Source organism: Pterocles gutturalis, unplaced genomic scaffold (genome assembly GCF_000699245.1).
Source record: "Pterocles gutturalis isolate BGI_N339 unplaced genomic scaffold, ASM69924v1 scaffold36009, whole genome shotgun sequence".
In the NCBI taxonomy this organism is placed as follows: domain Eukaryota; kingdom Metazoa; phylum Chordata; class Aves; order Pterocliformes; family Pteroclidae; genus Pterocles; species Pterocles gutturalis.
The window spans coordinates 40343-61669 of record NW_010131906.1 but is presented as its reverse complement, the minus strand read 5'-3'; the positions used below and the strand labels follow the sequence as shown (position 1 = coordinate 61669).

General features: G+C 38.0%; 1 protein-coding gene across 1 annotated transcript in view; it reads right to left on the bottom strand.

Annotated features, from left to right (window-relative positions):
* LDB3 (LIM domain binding 3) overlaps positions 1-21327 on the bottom strand; it is a gene marked incomplete at its 5' end in the record, with an annotated part of 83140 nt that overhangs the window by 51110 nt on the left and 10703 nt on the right. Inside the window, 3 exons of the mRNA XM_010080753.1 lie at positions 687-890; positions 4318-4337; positions 16644-16719. Coding sequence (XP_010079055.1) covers positions 687-890; positions 4318-4337; positions 16644-16719 — 300 coding nt within the window. The remainder of the gene's footprint in view (positions 1-686; positions 891-4317; positions 4338-16643; positions 16720-21327) is intronic.

Below are 21327 nucleotides of genomic sequence, written 5' to 3'. Positions count from 1 at the left end.
AAAGAAGGTAAATACTATTTTGGGGATAAAGATGGTCAATAAGAGAGAAACCTGGCTATGTTCATCGCACATATAATTTCAGTTAAGTCATAACAATTGTGGATAAGTTTATCAGATAATATTACCATAAACATGCATTGGAAAAGCAGAATTATTAAAGATCAGTGGATTTTGCCATAGTACGAAGGATATACATAAGACACATGTACAGTATGTAAACCAGAGATAGGGATAGTACAGCACAACTCTCCATTCTGAAGAATAAAACAGGAACCAGTACTAAATAAATATTTTGCATTCTTCATGTATGAATGAAAATTCTGCCCCCCCTCCCCCCCTTCCCGTTCTTTCTGAGTTATGCATATAATACAGTGGTTATTACAACCCACAGTCATCATAAATGAAGAGTCATCCAACGTCAGACACAGGGCACTAGATATATTTTTGTGGGATTTACTAGTTCCAGGAAGAATACCAAAAAATAAATGTTACATTTTCTAACTATCCATCCATTTCGCTTCAAAACGATGAAGTGCTTTCAAACTCTATCTAGGGTTGATTTGTGTTTTTCACCTGTAACGTATTCCAGAAAAAAGAGTCCGGGAAGAGCTGCTGTGTCATGCACACAGGGACCGTTAGATGTATCATGCAGTGAAACAGCATTCCACACACAGAAATAACCTTACCTAGCAAACTCTCCACCCTGGGCTTGTGCCTGGCCTGCAATTGCATCCATGATAGCATCTTGGGAATACATGCTGATCGGGGTGTTATACTGGGCGTGAATTATAGTGGCCTTGCCACCGAGGCCCTTCACCTCAATGGGTTTGTGTGTAGACAGGGCAGAGTCCTTCAGGGCACTGGGGTTGAAACGCTCCGTGAAATCCGTGCTGGGTTATGGAAGAGTGAGGTTTGACAGGGAATGGAAAGGAGGAAAGGAGAAAGGCATGACGGTTAAGTGAGAGAAAAAGCACAGACAGAGGAGTGTGCATGTCTGCTCATGACATCTCACCACAAAAGCTTCTGGTCAGAGGATAAGAGAAAACATAATGAACAGTAACAGCTAAAAGCTGGCTGTGCTAATGGATGACATTTTTGTGTTGGCTCACATATGTATAAAGACAAAAAAAGGTGAGACAGTTGTCATTGTATAAACAATCATGACAAATCCCTAAGTATTTATGTGATACTTACATATATTAAAATGCTATTCTTGCATGTATATATACATAGAAGTGTACATAAGCATACACACACACACATTGATATGCATACCCAGGGGCGTACAGACATACTGCAGAGAATACCCTGTTCATTCACTGCATCTACTCATTCTTTCAAAGGGTCTTACAAAGTGCTAGAAAGTGCAATAAGGTGAACAGGTGTCAGGTCCTCTATTATTTAGAAGGTTCAAGTACTTTCTGTCTGGATTATTAATCATAGTGGAATTTAGTACATGCAGCTTTTAATCTTCAAAGCTTTCCTCACAATGACTAAATTAATCTTCCCAAAATCTCTGTACAGCCAGCCATAAATGTTGCTATAGCGTGATAAATGCTCAGTATCAGACCAAAATATCACCCATTGTCATCAACAGGACAATGCAGTTGTAAGAGCAGCTGCCATGTTTTCCAGTGGCTCCATTTGTGAGGAAGGATTTTCATTTAAGTGACTGAGCCATGAGCAAGTGAACTGAAGCTGCCATTGCAACAGAACGAGTCAGTTTAATGTCAGCCTTCAGCTAAAGAGCAGCTGGCTCCCTCATAGCGCGTAGCTGCGCATGCTATTGGGTGCTGCCTGGAGTTTCCATGAGCAAGCTAAGCCTCAGCTATCAGGCACTGAAGTAGATGCTCTTCTCTAATGATCAGATGAATCTCTTGTCTGTCGTTCCTGTCCTGCTAGCAGCAGGAGTATGCCAGCAGTATAGATTCTGGTGAGCAGATATGCTCACCAAACTGGGCAAAACAGCATTCTGGCCTTTGGGAAATAACAGATATTTCACAAAGGTTCCATTCTGAACTGAGCCCAAAAGCTGGAAATGGATATATCTCCCCCCAGAAATAAATTCTAAAAAATGTCATCCCATTCGATTGGCACAATTTTCCTGTTCAGTTTAAAACCATTGCACCATCAGTTTATCAGCTAATATTAAGTCTTTCACTGATTTTTTTCACCTGACTGAACAACAGCTTCTCTGGTTGGCAAGCGAACAATAGTGTGCCTGTCTGCTGGGGGTTAGCCCCAGAAGGTGACCCAGAAGCCAAACCCTCAACCCAGCATGCAGGAAAAAGGAAACTCAAGTAAAGCTGTCATCCATCTGACTTAATCTATCCAGAGATTATCAAGGTGATGGGCCACCTCTGCACCCAGCCAGGGCATTCCCAACCTTTTGTCTGGTGGGTTGCCCCGACTGAGGATGGACAGTAAGACAGATACAGTCACACATCATTCAAAATACTTGACAGAACACTAACAGCCACATGCTCAAGGAACAGTGACATAAATGTGCACATGCTGTATAACAGCCCCACCCTTTAGTTACACACACCAACTTTTTAAGGGAGGGAAATGGCAAGCTGCATTATGCATTCAAAAAGTGAAAATAATCTTTTTACAAAGACATTTTCACATTTAAAATACCTCTCCATTAACTATTCATAATCTGTGACAATATTATAATTACACTGACTTCATCTGCTGAAGGATGATGTGCAGAGACGTGCAGGATGTTATACCCTTGACTTTGCAGCATGCACATGCCTTACTTTAATAATGGCATCTCTTTTCTTTGTAATACCCTAAATGATCACACAATAATTATGAATGCACAGGTCCTCAAGATCTTGATTTTAATGCTCTCTTTCCCACACACTGCTAGAAATATTGAAGAGATTCTAAACCCAAGATCTGAGAAGACTGTGAAGGAAATACACCACTTTTAAAATTTAAAGCAACTGGTTTCCACAATCAATTATGAAAATAAAAGCTAGGAATCTTGGAACAGCCTAAACGTCCCTCATGGTAGCAGCAGTAGTAATTTAGGCTCTCACTTGTGGTATTTACAGTTTCAGTGATGTCTTTCAAGAGGTTTTAGTCACATTACATATACCTAGGCAAAACTTTGAGTGAAGTTAACAGGATTCCCATAAAAATAAGATAAAAGGTTACAGGTTTTCAACAGCAGAGTTTTCTTTATAACTCTGGAAGTAAACAGAAGATATTAGTGCTTGTAAGGGGTGCTGTGCTCTAGGACAAAGTGTCAGAGGTAAGACCCTAGAGATAGCTGAAGCACCTCTGCAGAATGAATGGGATTTTTCTGCTAAGCTGGAAAAGAATCAGGAAAAATAAATCCCAAAGCAAGTAAGATTAAAAACAACCCTATAATGTGACTTCTTTCTAAAACAATTGCAACAGCATAATTATCAATGTAAATTGGCGAGAGTTGCAAAGGAGTTACATCATCTGCATGACATCACACCCATACCTCATTAAAATCAACAGATAATGCCATATTGGTGTAAATTACATGCATTCAATATTATTTCAACTTTATGTATTCTGCTGCTTCTAACCTTCTCCTGTCAGTTTAAATTTGACATTTAACTAATATAATTATTTATTTTACACTTAATTTAACCCAGTCTCCAGCAATTTCTGGACAACACTCAGCTCAGAGACAGAAAGCAGGAATTTAGACACTATCCTCTGCCCTTATAATACTAAAGATCAAAGTTGAGGACTCTGTGAACTTTCCTAAAGAAAGCAGAGCAATCACATTTTCAAATCAATAGTTGCTTCTTGATTGGGCAGTACGTTTACTAAGGTAAATTACTTTTTAGATCTTTTTCATATCGGTATCTTATACCAACCTAATTTTGAGTATTTGTGGAGTGGGACTTTGGAAATTAATTTAATGTTGAGGCTAAAATCACATCACTAGTAATATACCAAAAGAGTCTCATATAAGGCTCCTCAAATCCTGAAGGCATGAAGACTACTTAAAGAGTTAGGAGGAATTGAAGCCAGACTGTAGACATTAAAACATCTGAAAGCATTTAAAAGAACTGAGCACGCTCAGATGCTAACGCCATTTGCAGCATTAGAACATCACCAAGAAATGCTGAGCACATGGTGTGCTTAGAAGGAAGCACCACTAGGCACCACTGTCAGTGCATGACACTTGCCATACCAATAAGATTTAAAAAAAATACTTCCACTTGCAAGCAGACTATACAAGGGATCATGCTACCCCAGAAAAAAAATTTCACACATAAAGCATAACACAAATGCTTGGCACTATACAGAAGTCGTACTAACTTGGCAGGGGTGGTTATGACCTAAAAGAAGAGAAAGAGAACAAACATCAAAATCAACTACACAGAAAAAGTCAATAGTTTTTCAAGTGCAAAGGACAAAAGGTATTTACAAAAGCTTACTAAAGCTTTTTTCAGACCATCTACAAATAAGAACAAATGTAAATGTATGCCCCAAAACCCCAACATGATTAAGAAAAAAAAAAAAGTAGGGATTATAGTTGATCCACTAGGACTTAGTAGGGTACCATGGCATTTTGGCTGACCCTTGAACATGATTTTATTGCTGTGCATCCCTAAAAGTACTATCATTAAAGTGGGGGTGGGGGAGAGAAGAAGCATTTGCAGAGTATATTCTCATCTGAAAATAGCAAATGAGTAGTAGAGATTATATTATTCCCTCAAATAATAAATATTCAGGGATGAAGCTGTTCTCCTCAGGCCACCCTCAGAGTTGGTATTGCAAGATTGATGTTTTGGTCTTTTACATGCTGGAGAATATCCAAAGAATATATTGGTAGATGTTTAAAATCTAAAACTAAGGAAAATGCTTTTGTATTTAACAACCTATTGGCCTAAATCTGATGGTACCTACATTAAGCCAACAGTGGTGCAAGCCAGTTAATTTCAGAATAGTCATTCCTAATTTATTGCATGTGAAATGAAACAAGTCCATGCATTATCTGGTTTTTTTGGATATCTGTATCAGGATATTTTATTCTATCTGGTATGTACACAGTATGAAAAAACCTATGTTCATGCTACATCCTGCTTCACTGCATAAACAAGGAGTGACAGTGACTTGCACAGTGATTCCAAAGAAACACAATACTGAAGTCGACGTAGGTCTTATGTGGGCCAGAGCTGGGAGCGATGAACAGATAGTGTGCTCAGACTGTAATATTATAGTATTTGCTAATGACTCATTCTGTTGGTTGCACGAATAGCATTAATGGGCTATGACATTTATTTTAACCTTTTCAAAGCTTAGAATACACGTATTTTGCTCTTATATTCTTGGGTGAAGAGTAATTAATCATATTTTGCATAAAACAGAGAGGAAGAGAGTCCAGAATCAGTTAATAAACATTTCTTCTTATTTAGCTGCACAGAATGCTGTTGACAGGACTGGGTGCTGAACCTTCCAACTTGCTGCTGTAACATTTCTGGATCTGGGATTGACACAAAATACTGGGCAGCACTGTTGTACTGTTAGAGTGACATTCAAAGTGGGTTTGTCTCCTGCTTTTGTCTTGCAGAACCTTTAATATTACAGGTTCTTTGTACATACAGTCCTTCTGCTCATCCAGCTGCCTTTTTCATTATCAAATGAGCCAAAGCTGCACGGAAGGCTTTGCACTTCTGCATTTCCATGGAACAGCAATCACTGATCACCTTCTGCAGTTACTGTTCTTCAGACTCTTGGATTCGAGCATGTTCTTCTAACTTTATAAACCCTACATTAAGCCAAATAGATCCGTCTGTTACAGCAACCAGTAGGGATATATTAGGAACAAGCTGTAGCCTGTAAGCACATCAGTGATCCTGTGTCCATTTTAGGTATATGCAGGACAGCTGGGCACTCATTTCCAATGAAACATACTGTAATGGTATCATTTTGTGAAGTGGACTCTGATGCCTGCTTTAATCTTCTAATCCAGGCCTCTGAGTTACACATAAAATAATATTTTAAAGGCAGAACTACTGTCACTAAATCACTGTCACTACACCTTAAGTAGAGGAACCACTTGTTTGCATATAAAATATGTTCAAAGATAAAAATCATTATATGCACACACTAAGAACAGCTCAACAGCCACATGTCTCAGTAAAGATTTTTTTAGGTGTGAGGAGGCTACTATAGCTTCTTTCATAAACAGTAAAGCTTTACTTTCCCTTATGATTAGTAAGTGATAAGAAAATTCTCTCCAGTTCAGAGCCACACATTATTTCAGCTTGATTCTAAATACGGACATGTATGAAACACACAACTTGCTGCTCCCAGAGGTCACACAGCAAGAAGCCAGTAACCTAAGCCACCTGGCACGTACTTGTGTGACAGGTATTTACTGCCCTTGACCTACAATGTGAAAAATAACTTAGGCTGGAATGAAAAAGAACCACATGTTACAAGCTATGACTCACTCTTCGTATTTATTAATACTCTCCTTTCCAGAGCTTCAGCACATGAAGTTACACACTCTTAACAGGCACCTCTATTTTTCACCCTGGGACAGGGTGATAAAGCTTTAATGTAAAAGTGTATCAGAGGAATAGATGCTTTCTTATTCTTTGCAGATCAAGGAAATAGTCTTCAAATTAATTTTAGCTTTCCGATAGGATTTTACAAAGGGTTTAGCTAAACCTGTAACAGCAATTCACAAAATTAAGTTTAAATGATTTGGTGAAAAGGACACCAAATTGAAATATACCTTAAGATTAAACCCCAAACCTGAATTTTCTTATAGCTTTTATCATACTGCTAAGTGCATGTTAATGAATGCATAATAAATTCACCGTTTTTGAGCACCATAATTTCAAAATCTTTATGCAGTACCTCATGTTGTACTATACGATAAAAATGTCCTCAACAAAGTCCAGAGCTGATTTTGCAGACCTCACGGTGCCTTCCTTGGGCACTCTTTCACATATATGCGCAATGAGATAGAGACTCTCATGGATGACACCAAGTCCCAAGCTAATTATGTGTTGCATGTTATTCCCCATGGAATGATGCCTCTCACTTCATGGGTAACTCAAGTGGGAATAGCAATGACAGGATTATTGAACTCTGAATTTTCTGTGCATGTAAACAGAGATGTACAATTCTCTAAATCTCAGAGGAACTACCTGAAAAGACACATGCACTTAGTAGGTCTGGGCTCTTTAATCTTTTCAGATTGTTCCTGGGCTTCAGGATAAAGGCCAATTTTTTTAACAGAACTTTAGACGATATCTTTTAAATTTTCTTATTTGTTCATCAGTGCTACAAATATTACAGGCAGTTAGACAGCAATTCCCTAAAATTTTGTTCAAACTAAAAAAAAATAAATCTCAGACAGTTGTTCTAAAGTAGAACCTTGCTTCATAATTCAGTGCACTGCCACAGGCGTGCATTAATGTGTACATGTAAAGGAGACCCAAAACACGGAAAAGCAGCAGAGCAAAGACAGTGGTTTCTGCAGGTATGCCTTTCTTGCACCTCAGAAATCACTGTCATATTATGTAGTCCTATCGCAATGCCCTCTGGAATCAACAGAATGGTTCATATTGACTTCTGTGAGAAGCACCTCTGTTGTAATTTTGATAACAAAGGAATAGTCAGAATGCTGAGCCATCCAAAATACAGCCCCTTCACCCTCACCCTTCCAGATGTTAAGGAGGGTTGTGAAGATAGTGGGAGAAAGATAGTGAGATATACTCCCAGGAAACTCTGCATATTGAAATAAGACGACGATTAGTGTTTGTCAAGAAAACTGTTAATGAAAAGAGAAGCATTTTGAGGGTTATTTTGCTGATCTTACTTACTGACTGAAATGATTCTTTTAAACACTAATTGCCTTTCTTAATTATCCAATATGAGAAGGAACGATAGGATTTTTTCAGAAAAGTTAATTAGGATTGTTAATGCCGAGTGCTCAAGAGAGTTACAATGAATCATCTAAACTGCTGGAATCATCTAGAACATGTATATATGCTCTTTTAAAAGGACAAAATATCCTTACTTTGCTACAACTTAAAAACCCTTGGTTTTACTCTTGCAAAGAGCTACTGCAATGGGATATAAAGTACTTGAAAATATGCATTTGCTATCAGACCTCAAGTGGATTGTCTTAATTTTCCGGTTTTCCTCATATAGCCAAGTCCCTGGTGTCGAAAGTACACTCTTCCCCATGTTCATAATATGAAATGTATCTTCATTTTAAATAAACTAAATAGATTAGAGATTTGTTTGCAAATTAGTACATGAGGGCAGAAAAATTAAGAAAACCTGTTTCTCATTGCTTTTTCTCATGTATTGCAGTCCAAGCTCCTCACTTCAAAAACCTACTAATAAAACAGTTGATGCACAATACAGTAACAGTGAAAACCTTGACAGCATGGGATCAAACTATCTGGGTAGTATCTAGAGATCATTCCTTGTTATACACAAGCTAAGAGCAAAGCTAACGGATGTGAGACAGACAGTGCTCAAACCAGAGGACTCAAAATATTGCAATTTTGATTCACTTTGCACAGAAAAGTCAACACATTAAGGCAGGAATTATAGCAGGACACTCCAGTAGCATGTCAGATTTGCTGGTCAAAGCAATTTCTCTTTAGGAAAGTACCAAAGATAAGATATGTTTTATAGCAGCTTCCATAATGATTTTCAGCAAATTCATTACTTATTGAAATATTAAATATTTTACCATGTTACCTACCCTCTAGGAAGTCCACCTTCCGAAGCCCTTCGGTTGAGACTTAATTTATGCATCTCAGCCATTTCCCTGAGAGTCTCTGCTGAGTAAAGGCCAATGGGGTTGTTATACTGCCTTGCAGGGCTCAGATGGGGTATAGCACTATTGCCATCAGCCAACACAGGGCTTAGTTTTGAACCTAGATTACTCTTGGCAGGTGAAATATCAGGAGTCACAGACTGAGAGGACATGGAAGATCTAACTGTGGTAGTCTTTAAGTAGGAAGAGCTATTTGAAAAGCTGATCTCTTGCTTGTTGAGGTAGCCTGAAAACGATCCATTGGTTGCTAAAATACTACCCATAGGCCCAGTTGCCGTGTTAGTTAGAGGACTGAAGGTTGTTCTGCTGCCATTGATTTCCCAAGCAGGTTCCTGTAGTAGCAAACATGCAGGCCAAGAAAAGAAAAAAAGAAAAGAGCAATCATAGAACACATGCAAAAATAACATATTTGCAATTACTGCTTTCTAAACACATTGATAAACTTGCAATAAATAGATTGGTGCCAAAGCATCCAACTTTTCAGGAAAGATTTTCAACAAATAAATGCATTGTTTCAAAATAAGGGAAGCAAAACATACTCAGGCATTTTTATACTGGGTTTTAGTTGAAATCAACAAATAAAGCTTAACATTAAAAGAGCATTTGATACTAGCCAACCTCATAGCAATAATTTTATATAAAGACAATATCATCCACTGATTTCTAGGATAATTAAGAAATTTAAATAATGTGTTGAGGTCAGAATCATTTGAGATAATATAAAAACATAAAGCTCAATGCCATTATTATAAAAACATAATGATTCAAAACCACACCATTCTATTTTCCACGTGTACACTTCAGGTTACTGAAGCCCACACGTTGCATTGCTTTCATAGGCTCTGGTTCATGCTAATGAGGCCATGCAGCATGGTTAGCAGATAGACCAACAGGACTCAAGGACAGGTACTGCTCAATGGATAGGATGCTTCTATTCTGATCATTTCTGCATAATTTCCACTTCAAGGAATGTGTGCATGAGTATGTAGATGATGAGTGTATGATCCTACAGTCATGTCCCACATAATATACCTAACTAGCACAGCAGGATGTATTGTCTTAGTCGAAGTCACAGGAATCTCTCCTACAATAGCTATACCCATAGCAGTCTGTGTTGGTGCTCAAATTAGAAACATTCTACCAAAATCTCATCCTGGAAAAATGTAGTACTATGCTTCAGTTTCACAAATAATTTGCTATTAACACAGCTCAGTGAAACCAAAATAAAAGGTAATATCAAAAAAAGATAGCTTTTCAGCAACACAATGCAGGAAATTAAGTTGCTGCATGATTTCTGAGGAAGTTTCATGTAAAACTTCTGTGCTCGCGTTGCCTAAAACACCCTGTCGCTGCTTCAGGCTCATTCTGGGGCAGCACCATCTAAATCCCTAGGACTGGAGGGTACTCGGCACTTGGCGGGAAGCACAGAGCACCCTTAGGGTTAAATTGCCTCATTTCCTTCTAGCTGCTGGCAGCCTGCAGTGACCGCAGCTTGATGCTCTTTGGAAGTCTGACTACCTGCAGTATGGACAATTTTATCAAAGAGGAATACAAACTTCACTTTCAGGTGGACATTTTATACCTTTACTCTCAGTTTTCTTGTTTTTTAACTTCTAAAGGCTCAGCGACTGGAACATGAAGAGCAAGAATCTAATTATTGATTATTTTTAACATCTCTTTAATGTCTGCCTTTTGAAGCAGACAGCTTTCCAGCATCCTGAATGCTGGAACTCAGCACATGTTTTAAAATAATGAATTATATAATTTCAAAAGCTGTTTTATTCTTCACTTTTGTTTGTCCATAATTATGTGCTTTGTATAAAAAAACCCAACTCTATAGCTGAGGTACCTAACAAACTATTTGAATGCTTGGCAATTTACAGATGTCTCTAGAGCCATAACATCAATTTGTAGTTTATCTCAGAAGATCCTGGCTCCAGCCTAACTTGGGCTACATCGCTTTTGCTACAGGAGAAGGATACTTCAACCTCTCCCTCTGGACCTAGATACACTGCTGCCATAACTGGTACCCAGACGCTGAGATGCTGCCAGTTAAGAGGCCCACCAGTAATGCTGGCAGCATGCTGCAGTCCAGCTCTGGGGGACAGGGACAGCCAGGGGACGTTACCTTGATGGGACAGAGCCCACAATCTGCTCTCAGTGAAAGCCAGAACAAGAGCAGGTGGTGGCCTGCAGTGACATTTTGCCTCCTTTGGGCTGGCACTGGTTCAGTTGCCATCTTTAACATCTTACACGCATCTCCTCCACAGCCTTGCATGAAACATAGGCCTGAGAGGAATTTGGCCTCTGATTTTCTAGTTTTGCTAGTATTGGTTATCATTAATGTCATTTACTGATTTTGACAGTAAGTTCACTAGAAAGATAAATATTTTGTATTCTCCTCTTGGATTTGTCTATATTGAGTATTTAAGTTCAAGGAGATTACATGTGAAAAATCAAGACAATATGGCCTGCGTAATGAAAATTAATTGCAAAAACCCCCCTAAAAGTCTAAGGATATAATTAATCATAACATTAAATACATTTAAGATGTTTTGAATCAAAAATATAAAGCAGATAAAATGAACTGAGAACATTTTTCTTAGAATAAAGTGGAAGCTGGCACTAACAGCTGCCTGAGGCTGTAGAAACAGATAAACCTAAAAGTATTTTCCAGATTATGCCTTTTTAAGTAAATACATTTGAATTACATACTTCAGTCATTATACCCTGACATAGAAAACAGCAAACAAGCAACCTTTAAGTGGCCTACAGTAAGGTTGCAAGTATAATTAAACAGGCAGAAAACAGGGATTCTCTCTAAAAATCTTTTGTAAAAGAGGCACAAACACACAAGGCCTTGTTCATAGATTAAGTCACCACTTGAGCAAATGGGTTTTACATGCTAACAGAGAGGGACAAAACAAATATTTTAAAAAAATATAAAGGCAATAGGGAAGAAAAGGGATATGCCAGAGTTATATTTGTTTGTTACCCTGAAAACTCTTGTGACTTTTATCTAAGCTAACTGCAGGTTTCCTTTCTAACCCCATAATAAGAGGACATGCAAGGAGATCTGATTATAAAGTATTAGTTTCAACTGCTAATGAGAGAAATGCCAGAGATTTCCTTAATCCTAATGCATTTTCATAGTTTTGGTGGTACTGGACACTAACAGTAGGCAAAAGGAAAATGATAGCACCGCCATAAAAAATGCTGGTTGATGATTTTGCTCACCTTTATGACATAAATGGAGTTTTGGTTTCACTCCTCAAACAAATTCTAGCTGGAACACCAGCATGCTGGTAACTCAATGCTAGAATTCCTAGGAACCCAACAGTGCCAGGTAAGCATTCTCCATTTTGAGTTAATATTCATGGTAGTTTTAATGTAGTTGTTCTTTCTGTGTTCGGGAGGAAAAAGGGATAAAACTGAAAGTGTCTAAGAGAGCAGCTGTATAACTTCTTCTACATAATTACTGCCCAATAATAACTTATTTACCTCTTTCGTTTTGTGATTGACAAAGAATCTCTCATCCAGTTTATTCCTGGTAGGATATTTTAGACCTCTTTTTTCTCCAGTTCACTGGCAAAACCAGACCAATGCAGCATTTCTGAAACCATTTTTGAACGTGAAGGTCAAATTTCTAATACTGAGCAGCAGGAAGGCTTTCAGCATTACATCACATGAAATGCAGCCAACAGTAACAAACGTTCCCCTGTTTCCCCTCTCTCTCATCCCATTCTGTTTCAGTGTCTCTCTCTCTCTGGAAAAGCAAGCTAACATTTCAAACTATGCAAGTCTGATGCTACCCTTCAGCCGACCAGAAGAGGAGGCTCCGACACTGAGCAATGGGCTTCTTCCATCCAGAAAAACACTGATTCTGCAGCAAGCCCTTACCACGAGGGAAACACTGCATTTTAATTTCCTAGTGTAATGTCTGAATGAGCTTAAAACTGATAAACGTGGAGTCTCAAACATTTGGGAACAGAGGAAGCTATATATCTGCTCACTTTCCATTCTCAAATATTATTATTCTTTTCTTTATAAACATTAAATTTCTGTGGAAGGCAAATGGTCCTTTCTTCTGTACAAGAGAAGTGAGAAACAAATTGATAGTGGAAGACACAATACCAGTTTTTCAGGTCCTCTTCCTTTGACAGCCCATGTTCTATTTATTACTACAACCGTACAGTCTTTATTCACCTTTTGCACTTCTGGGAGAACAATTTTAACATTGTGCTAATTAATTTGACCTCTCAACATGCCCAAGAAGCAGTTGTTGCTTTAAATTTTTTATAGAAAAAAGGAAATGGAGGCACTATGGCATTAAATGACTCGGCTCAAAGACATCCAACAAACAGCTTTTGCCTCAGCCAACTCTTCCATCCTATGCTTTACTTAAAAAGTCAGTCATCTCTTTGTTTATTTTCTCTTAGCCACATAGGTTCCCAAATTTGTCAGGAAACAAAACATGAGCACTACAAGATCCTCACTGGGACTCTGAAATAAATGTGTTCAGTACTGTTTCATAAATGCAGTCATATTATTAAAATCAAAGAGGCTGTCTTAATCCCTTCGTGCAAAGGGACAAATGTTAAAGCTATGCTTAGCCTTAAAGCTTCATCTTGAACATTTTGAACTGCACTGAGCTGAATCTTCACCTGTGTTGTGCCCCTGCTAAAAAGCTGCAGGAACTCGCTGGCTGATGATGGCTTAGATTCAGTCCTTGGACACATGCCTACTCTTCCTGTTATTTGAATGCTTTCAGCATTAGTTATGCCCTTTCTTCCAGCTAAGTCCACCTGGTGCAGAAGACTTGACTAAATCTTTTGACTAAATCAAAAAGATTTGACTGAACTAAGTGAAAATTGTTTCAAGTTTGAGATCAATGTCAGATAAGGAAATAGTGAAACTGCAAATCAGCAAAACTTTTATTTCCAGTATTAGCCCTATGCTCAATTGACACCATACTTATGGTTGCAGAACCTGTATCATCCATACATCCATTGATCAGCTCAAGAAAGTAAGGAGAGAATGTATGTTACTTGTGAAATCTAGAAAAAATTCTATCATGGTGAAGAACTCTGGGGTTTTTTATACCTTCCTTACATCTTTGTAGAAGAATGTATGCTTATTTTTCTAAAACACAAAAAACCATGACCATAGCAGTCAAAGAAGAAATACATGCTTGAAAATTAGTGGAAGCTGCAATCAGATCAGCAATAATGTACAAGAGAATTTATGGTTTAAACTAAAAACTGAACTTGCACATGCAGATTTTTTAGTGAACATTGCCATGCCTTAACCTTGACTGAGAGAAAGGTGAGAAAAACTTCTCTCGATGTTTGATGACAACACTGTCGTGACTGTCTTGTAATGTAGTTTTTTGCTGTTTTTTGAAATGCAATTGAATTCAGTTAACGTGAACCATCAGAGTCTAAACACTGTCAAGCAGTGACGTGGAGGTGACAGCTTCTGCCTATGTGTCATGGAATTCTTCATTTCTACAGTGATACTGTTACAAGAAATAATAAAAGGACAAGCAAAGAAATCTTGATTTTTAAAGTATGTTTACTGTGACATACCTTATCCAACATCCCCATACAACTGTTTGTATCAGTAAAGACATTTTATCATGGATTTTGAGACTTCTCCAATGATTCAATGCCTTAATTCGCTTCCAAACCACCCTCAGAGAAGAATTCTTCTTCAGTTAAAAATTACTGTTGTCTACTAGTGTGTACTAGTGACACAAACGTCACTCCTCTTGACCTGCAAAGGGCTCCTCTTGACCTGCAAAGAGCACTCTACTGCTACCCCTTTCCCCTGGGCCAAAGACCCTACGCCTAAGAAGACCCTTCTGAATACTGCTAGATACCCTGTTTCCCATCATACCTTCTCCTACATTCCACCCTTTTACTCCAGAAAGGTTCCAGTAAATCTCTTTTCCAGCTGCAAGTACTGCCTGTAACCTGTTCAGAACAGGCTGCCTCCGGCAACTCCTATAAACCTTTCCTGAGCACCAATGCACAGAACGTGCAAGTGTGAGACAACATGCTCCTGAAAAAGAGTTGAGTCATTTGAGTCATCTCCTCTGAAGGGTTAAAATAGGAAATGTAAAGGGACTTTATATCTTTTATGTCAAAGGCACTTTTAGGAGCTTTAAAAAAAACCTACAGTGTGTGGAGTTAACTTTTCTATAGGGTAGATAGTTAAGGGAGAAGAACGTTTTGAAGGGTAAACAGCTTTGAATGCCTATGGCAGTAATTTTGAAATTGACACTTGCCAGGAAAGAAATGCAACTAATACAGAGTCATGAAGATCTGATGTATAAAAGCAGTAGACAAATTTGTCATACCTGCGCAGGTGCTATTGAGGGTCCCAAAAGACAGTCATCAGTCTTGTGCTGTTGAATAACTCCGAAGAGACATGTCTACTTGCTGCCTTAAAAACTAACAGCATTCTGTGTAGTTCTTGAGGGAAAATAAGTACTCTCTCCCCCTTCCTGTCCCTGTTACTTTGCTGGTGCAGTTGAGCACCAGACTATCTGAAAGGATGATCCATCATTTTTGTTCTAGGAATTTCATGGTACTGTTTGGTGACTCTTCCAATAACCTTCTCCAAGATAACTTTTATAAAATCATGATATAGGCAGAAACAACTCTGAGCAAGATAAATTCTTTATTTCACCTTCCCTTGCAAATTTTTTAGAAGATCCAAAGTGAAATATCATTATTTCTATCTCAACTATTATATGACCAGACTGGTTCATTTCAAATTTGACAAAATAAAATTGAATCAAATTATTCTCCCCAAGTGACTTCTCTTCTGTTAGCTTGAACATATTTCCAGCAGTTTCAGGGATGATGTTACCTTCTGAGATCTGAATTTGGAAAGCGTGGTGTTTATAAAAATTACTTAAACTTGATCTATGGAAGTCAGAACTGCTAAAACCAGTAGAACATCACCTAATTCCTCATGTATTTTGATCTTCAGTGTTTCTTATTTATACTGCATGCTAGGGATGAAACTGGCACTCACAGAAGTGGTAAAGTTGCAGCAATGGAGATTTTACCTCCTCTCCATTCATCTAATTAAGTGTTTCAGCAATACAAATGTCCTACCCTATGCTTAAGCCTAAGGATTTATACCATCTTTCAGGTATCCTTGCTCCTCAGTGCCTCCAAAGATACAGATGATGAGTTGCCACGTATAGTCAATGAATGTTGTTTATTCTAAGATGAACATTTATTTTATGGAAGATGATGAGCTTTGACAACAGAAACCAAGCCACCCATTTCCTCTGCCACTTGCTGTTATTCATTAAATTGACTCATCCTCTTTATTTTTTATTCTCATGTCTTTTGAGCAATGTGACAAGAGTGCAATATGATGCAAGGTTTCACATGCCCCAATGTCCTCTTTCCAAATCAGTGTTGTTTCAGTTGTAGTCAGGATTTGGATATGCTGAGGCACAGTTTAATGGTGTTTAATGGCGGGGAAATGGTTTTTCCCCAAGAATATGCAAAAGCAAATCTTATATTTTGAGAAGCTTTGGTAGCCTCTTGCAGCCTAGATGGAAACAAACTGCTCAGGATGGGTTAGACCAGATCACATCAGAGGATAGCTGGATGCTTTGATTCTGCTAATCATAAATCATCAAAATACATCACTAATACATTGCATTGTGGCAGTTTGCTGCCTGTGCATTCATTCAATGTTTACTTAATTGGGGAGGGCAAAACCTATTTCCTGTAGTAGCTATTTACGTTCACCATGGTAGATAAAAATGGTATTAACTTTGGCTGAGAAGGAACGTGTCACATACCTTCTGGTGGGGAATTACAGCCCTGGGAGAGTCAATTCTGGGTGCTGTGGTTGAAACTGGCACTGGACGTTTAGATCTGGAGACCCACAAAAAAAAAAAAAAAAAAAAAAAGAAAAAAAAGATCAGCAATCTGGACTCCTATTTTTCAGCTCTAATTTCATGCAAAAATGCCACCTCATCAGGCGTGAAAGCTAAGCATAGCCTAGAGTGTTTCTACATCCTCATTTACAAAGGCGTTAAATGTGAGAAAAAGTTTGATATAGTTTCTCTGATAAAAGAACGATAAAAAAACACCAGTTACAGAAGCAGCCTCTGATTTGGGAGATCATCTGCTTTCCAGTACCTTGTGACAAACTGCATTTTCGTAGATGATAATCAGCCACAACTAGATAAATTCAGTTTTGGGCATCACTCTGGAAAAAGGGACTTAGAAGTGTCTTAAAATGCAGAGGCTAAACGTCGGTACTGAGGGATCTCAAGATCAACTCCTTAAAAGATTATCATTTAATAGCTTAAACTGCATAGCAACTGCCATAATTTAAAGCTCTCTGCAGGAAGAAACATGGGCTTCATTTCAGACAATTTAGTTTCAAAAGGAGCAGATCACTACTGAATTAACCACACCACACTCCAAATGTCTGCCTTTCACCTGTATTTGATAAATATATGTACACGGTCATTTAAAAAATGAAAATAAACCCCACTAAAATGCTTTCAAAACACACAGTTTGCCCTTTTATTGGAACATAACAAAGAAAGCACTGTGACAAATGCTAACTGAAGCACTCCAAGATGCTTATGTAAGTAAATATGTATTTGTAGGAGGTGTCAGAAGAACCTGAACAGCGCTGAACATCCCCCTGGAATCTTTCCAATACACATGGGATCACCAGGAAAAACAAAATGAAAAATGTAAAAATAGTCAAGAGAATCAGAATTATACAAGTAATATCCTATTGCCAACCTACAGGTCAGGATTATGTCTGGAATTCTCATCTTTGAAAAGTATATTTCAAAATTAGGACAGATACAAACATAAAATAAAAATACTTAAAAGCATGCAAACAAGTAGAAGCCACTGAGATATTTGGAATAGTTTGCTTTAGACAGGAGATGAATAAGGGAAGACATTACAGAGGCTCAGAAAATAATGAATGGTAGAAAAAGGGAAATAAAGCTACGTTCCTGGACATTAAGTGAAATTGAAAAGACAACACATAAAAAATTGATAAAGGCAAACATTTTTTCCTAGACTACTTGATTAACCTTAGGTGAAATTCATTGTTACAACACATCATTGAGACTATCAGAATAGCAGGGTATCGGAAAGGATTAGATATTTATACTTACAGTAAAAACCCCAACAGCCACTTTAGATTGGGTAAAAATAAGTAGCCATATAGATTCTAATTTTTCATGGCACAACTTAAAAGGCTGATAGTGGAAGACTGTGTTAGGTTCATTATTTCCTTACGGAGGGCTGTGTTGCACTTTCCTCTGAAATACTTACCAGGGCATCTATCAGAGACAGAAAACTGAGCTAGACAAAAACTAGGTTCACCCATAGCGGCAACACCTGCACTAATACCTAGCTTCACATTGAGTTGTGTATTTAGTTTTAGCTGCCACACGTAAAATATTTCCCTAAGAAGGAGTAAACAAACAAAAAAACCTAGGAAAAATGAGTAATCCTTACAGAACTGGAAGACTTCCATATAGAAGATATGGAAGTTATGCTAGTTTGAGAGCTGAAAACAAAGATGATGTAATAGATGCCTACTTCACAAAGAGATACTATTAAAATGAACACAGGTTGAGGAGACAATGACAACTGTTGTTTTATTAAACAATAGGTAATTAATCAGTGAAATTCACTGACAAAGTATTCCTGAAACAAGAGATGAGAAAATAGTAACAGGCACCAATGTTGATACTCACAGTTGGAATACATCACAATATACTCCCTAAAACATAATTATCTGCAAAATATATACCTTCAAGTTCTAAGAACAAGAGCTAATCACTAACTGCCCAGAATAAACTTTCCTCAGGCAAGTTACTAACTGATCTTCCCTAAGGAGTAAGCACTGCACCCCTCCTCCAGCCATTTAACTTAAAAAGAGAAACATAAATATAATAAATATTCAATAAATCATATTCATGAGACACGCACATCTGTCATGAAAGACGGCAAAAAAGAGAAAGGAAAAAAACCTCAGCTGCATCCCAGAAGACAGGCAGAGTTGCTGAAAATTAACTGTGACAATTTACAGATTTAGGGGGAGATTCTGATCCGCCTTCCACTGGTGCCATTTCTGGGTACACCCAGTTATTTCTATGAAGTTCTGTGGGGGGACTGGGGTGCACTCAAGACCACAGCCGGGCAGAGCAGACACCACGTGTCCCCTCCGCTCTGCTCAGTGATAATGAATTTTAGTGCCAAAGCTGCTCAGCACTGTAAACATTGTTTGTCAGGTACAGACGTACAGCAGACAACCACATACTGCATGTTTGGTGCATAACTGGAAAATATTTGTATTGCAGCAAAGACATTTATTTACCAGACTGATCCATCACTTCTGTTATTTATTGTACATCTATTTTTCCTCACTCATTACTTGACCACAGATGATGTTAAAAAGCTGTATTTTTTCCACATTACTGAGAAGCTACATCTGTCATTCACAGTGCTAACCAACCAAGATTTTTATTTCACACCAACTTTGAGGTTTTAAGATGTTACTTCAAAACAATGAGGTTCCTACATAGCTCTACCCTGGAAGTTTATAGCTTTAATGTTTAAAAACAGAATGATGAGGCTTGCTAGATTTAGTAGAGGTTTGTACCAGAGAAAAGGGCAGAAGAGGTGAAGTCAATTTGTGCATGAAGTGATTATTTACATAAGAGCCATTACTCCTCTGGGAAAAACATCTGCAAGTTCAGGACATTTTTTTCCTCCCTCTTTTGCTAGATGAATCAAATCCTGCAGCAATGTAAGTTTGCTTTTCAAGTGACGATAGTGCTGTTGTAAACGCGTGTGTCCAGGTTTGCATTTTAATCCATTGATTGCAAAATTATTTTATTGCAAACAGTCAGGGAGTGTACTTGCTTGGTAGGGCTATGAGGAGGATGAAAGTCCAAATTTCACAAATGACTGTGATAATTTTAGATTTGATATTGAAATGTTCCATCATGACTGTTTTTCTGAAGCAAGTGATTTTATTTCAACTTTTTGAAAATATAGAAGAAAATGTCTAAGTTAGAAATGGAAACAGAAGCCTCATTTCCAAATCTCAAAACAGTTTTAATGATGATCAAATACATTATTCGGGTATTTTTAAAATTCTCCTCCTTTCCACAGATACAACTCCCCTCTCCCTCAGTACTGGTTCTCTTTCTTAATGAAGTTCAAAACCAAGATGGATGTAGTTTTTCTAAGCAGTTAAATTTTGATAGCACTGCCAAGATGGCTGTCAAAATTTCTACTTGTTCCTACCTACCTAAATATATCTTTAATTGAAGAGCACTTGACTTCAGTCCTGGTATCTTTGCACTCAAAACAAAGGCTGATTAGGAGTCAACTGCATTAAGAGGAGCTGCCTGCCTACGGGCTGCAAAAGAGTTCTGTAATGCACCAGCAGTCTAACGCGTGTCCGCAGGGAAGCACAGCACTGTACTTGCAGAGAGGTGACATGATCCTAGAGATAATAGCTCTTTTTCATTTTTATGTGGCTATTTTGTATTTCGTATCTTCACCAGTCAGTGTCCATCTTCTCTTTTCTAATTCTCAGGACATTTCTTTTGTTACAGTAAGCTTTTGCTTTCACTTTATTACACATGAGCACTTACATATACTTTGTTGAGCATCTTAATAATTGTATCTTAATATTTCAACCACTAGAAAATGAAAAGGGGTCGAATGCATGGAAAGGTAATAAAACAGATTAGATTAGGGTTAGAAATGCTTAGAAAACATTTTACATACTTTACTTATCACCTAACTGAAATTAAGTCATTCTGGAGTGGGGTGGGTGAACGTATAGCAGGATGTAAAACAACACAACATGTAGAATTTGGCTTCTGGTTATCTATCTGTTTTAATGCAATAATATTCCTGACAATTTGGTGGGGAAGTGGCAGGGGGAAGAGACCTAAAAGGGACAGACTAAGTATTCCTCATGGTTATCAATTTAAGGTGTCCATTTAATAAGTGCTAAGAGCAGTAATGCATCAGCTAAATCTTCAGCTAAACAAGTGAATTAAGTAGCCAAATAGAAGCTGGTTCTTGTTTGTAGGTCTTGCACAGAAAATCCTGACTCTCATGATACCAGTTCTCTAAGCCCTGCCTGGGACATCAGCAAACAGTCTTAGTGACTCCAATGGGAATCACAAAGACAAAACCCTGAACGTTTCACAGTACTTCAAATAAAACTGCGATCACTTTTGAGCTAGGATGAGACCTACTTTCCCTCTCTCAGGATATCATCTGTGCCTGCAATAAAATTGAAATGTATTTTCATCAGCAGTTTTGCTCTCTCGATATCAATGGTGAATGCAAATATTAGCATTTGGCTGGATGACTGATTTGTTAATTATTTCCCTGCATTGTGCTGCAGTCGGATTGCAAGACAGGCAATTACACTTTCCAGGCCTAATGTAACATATGGACAAAAACTTCTTATGC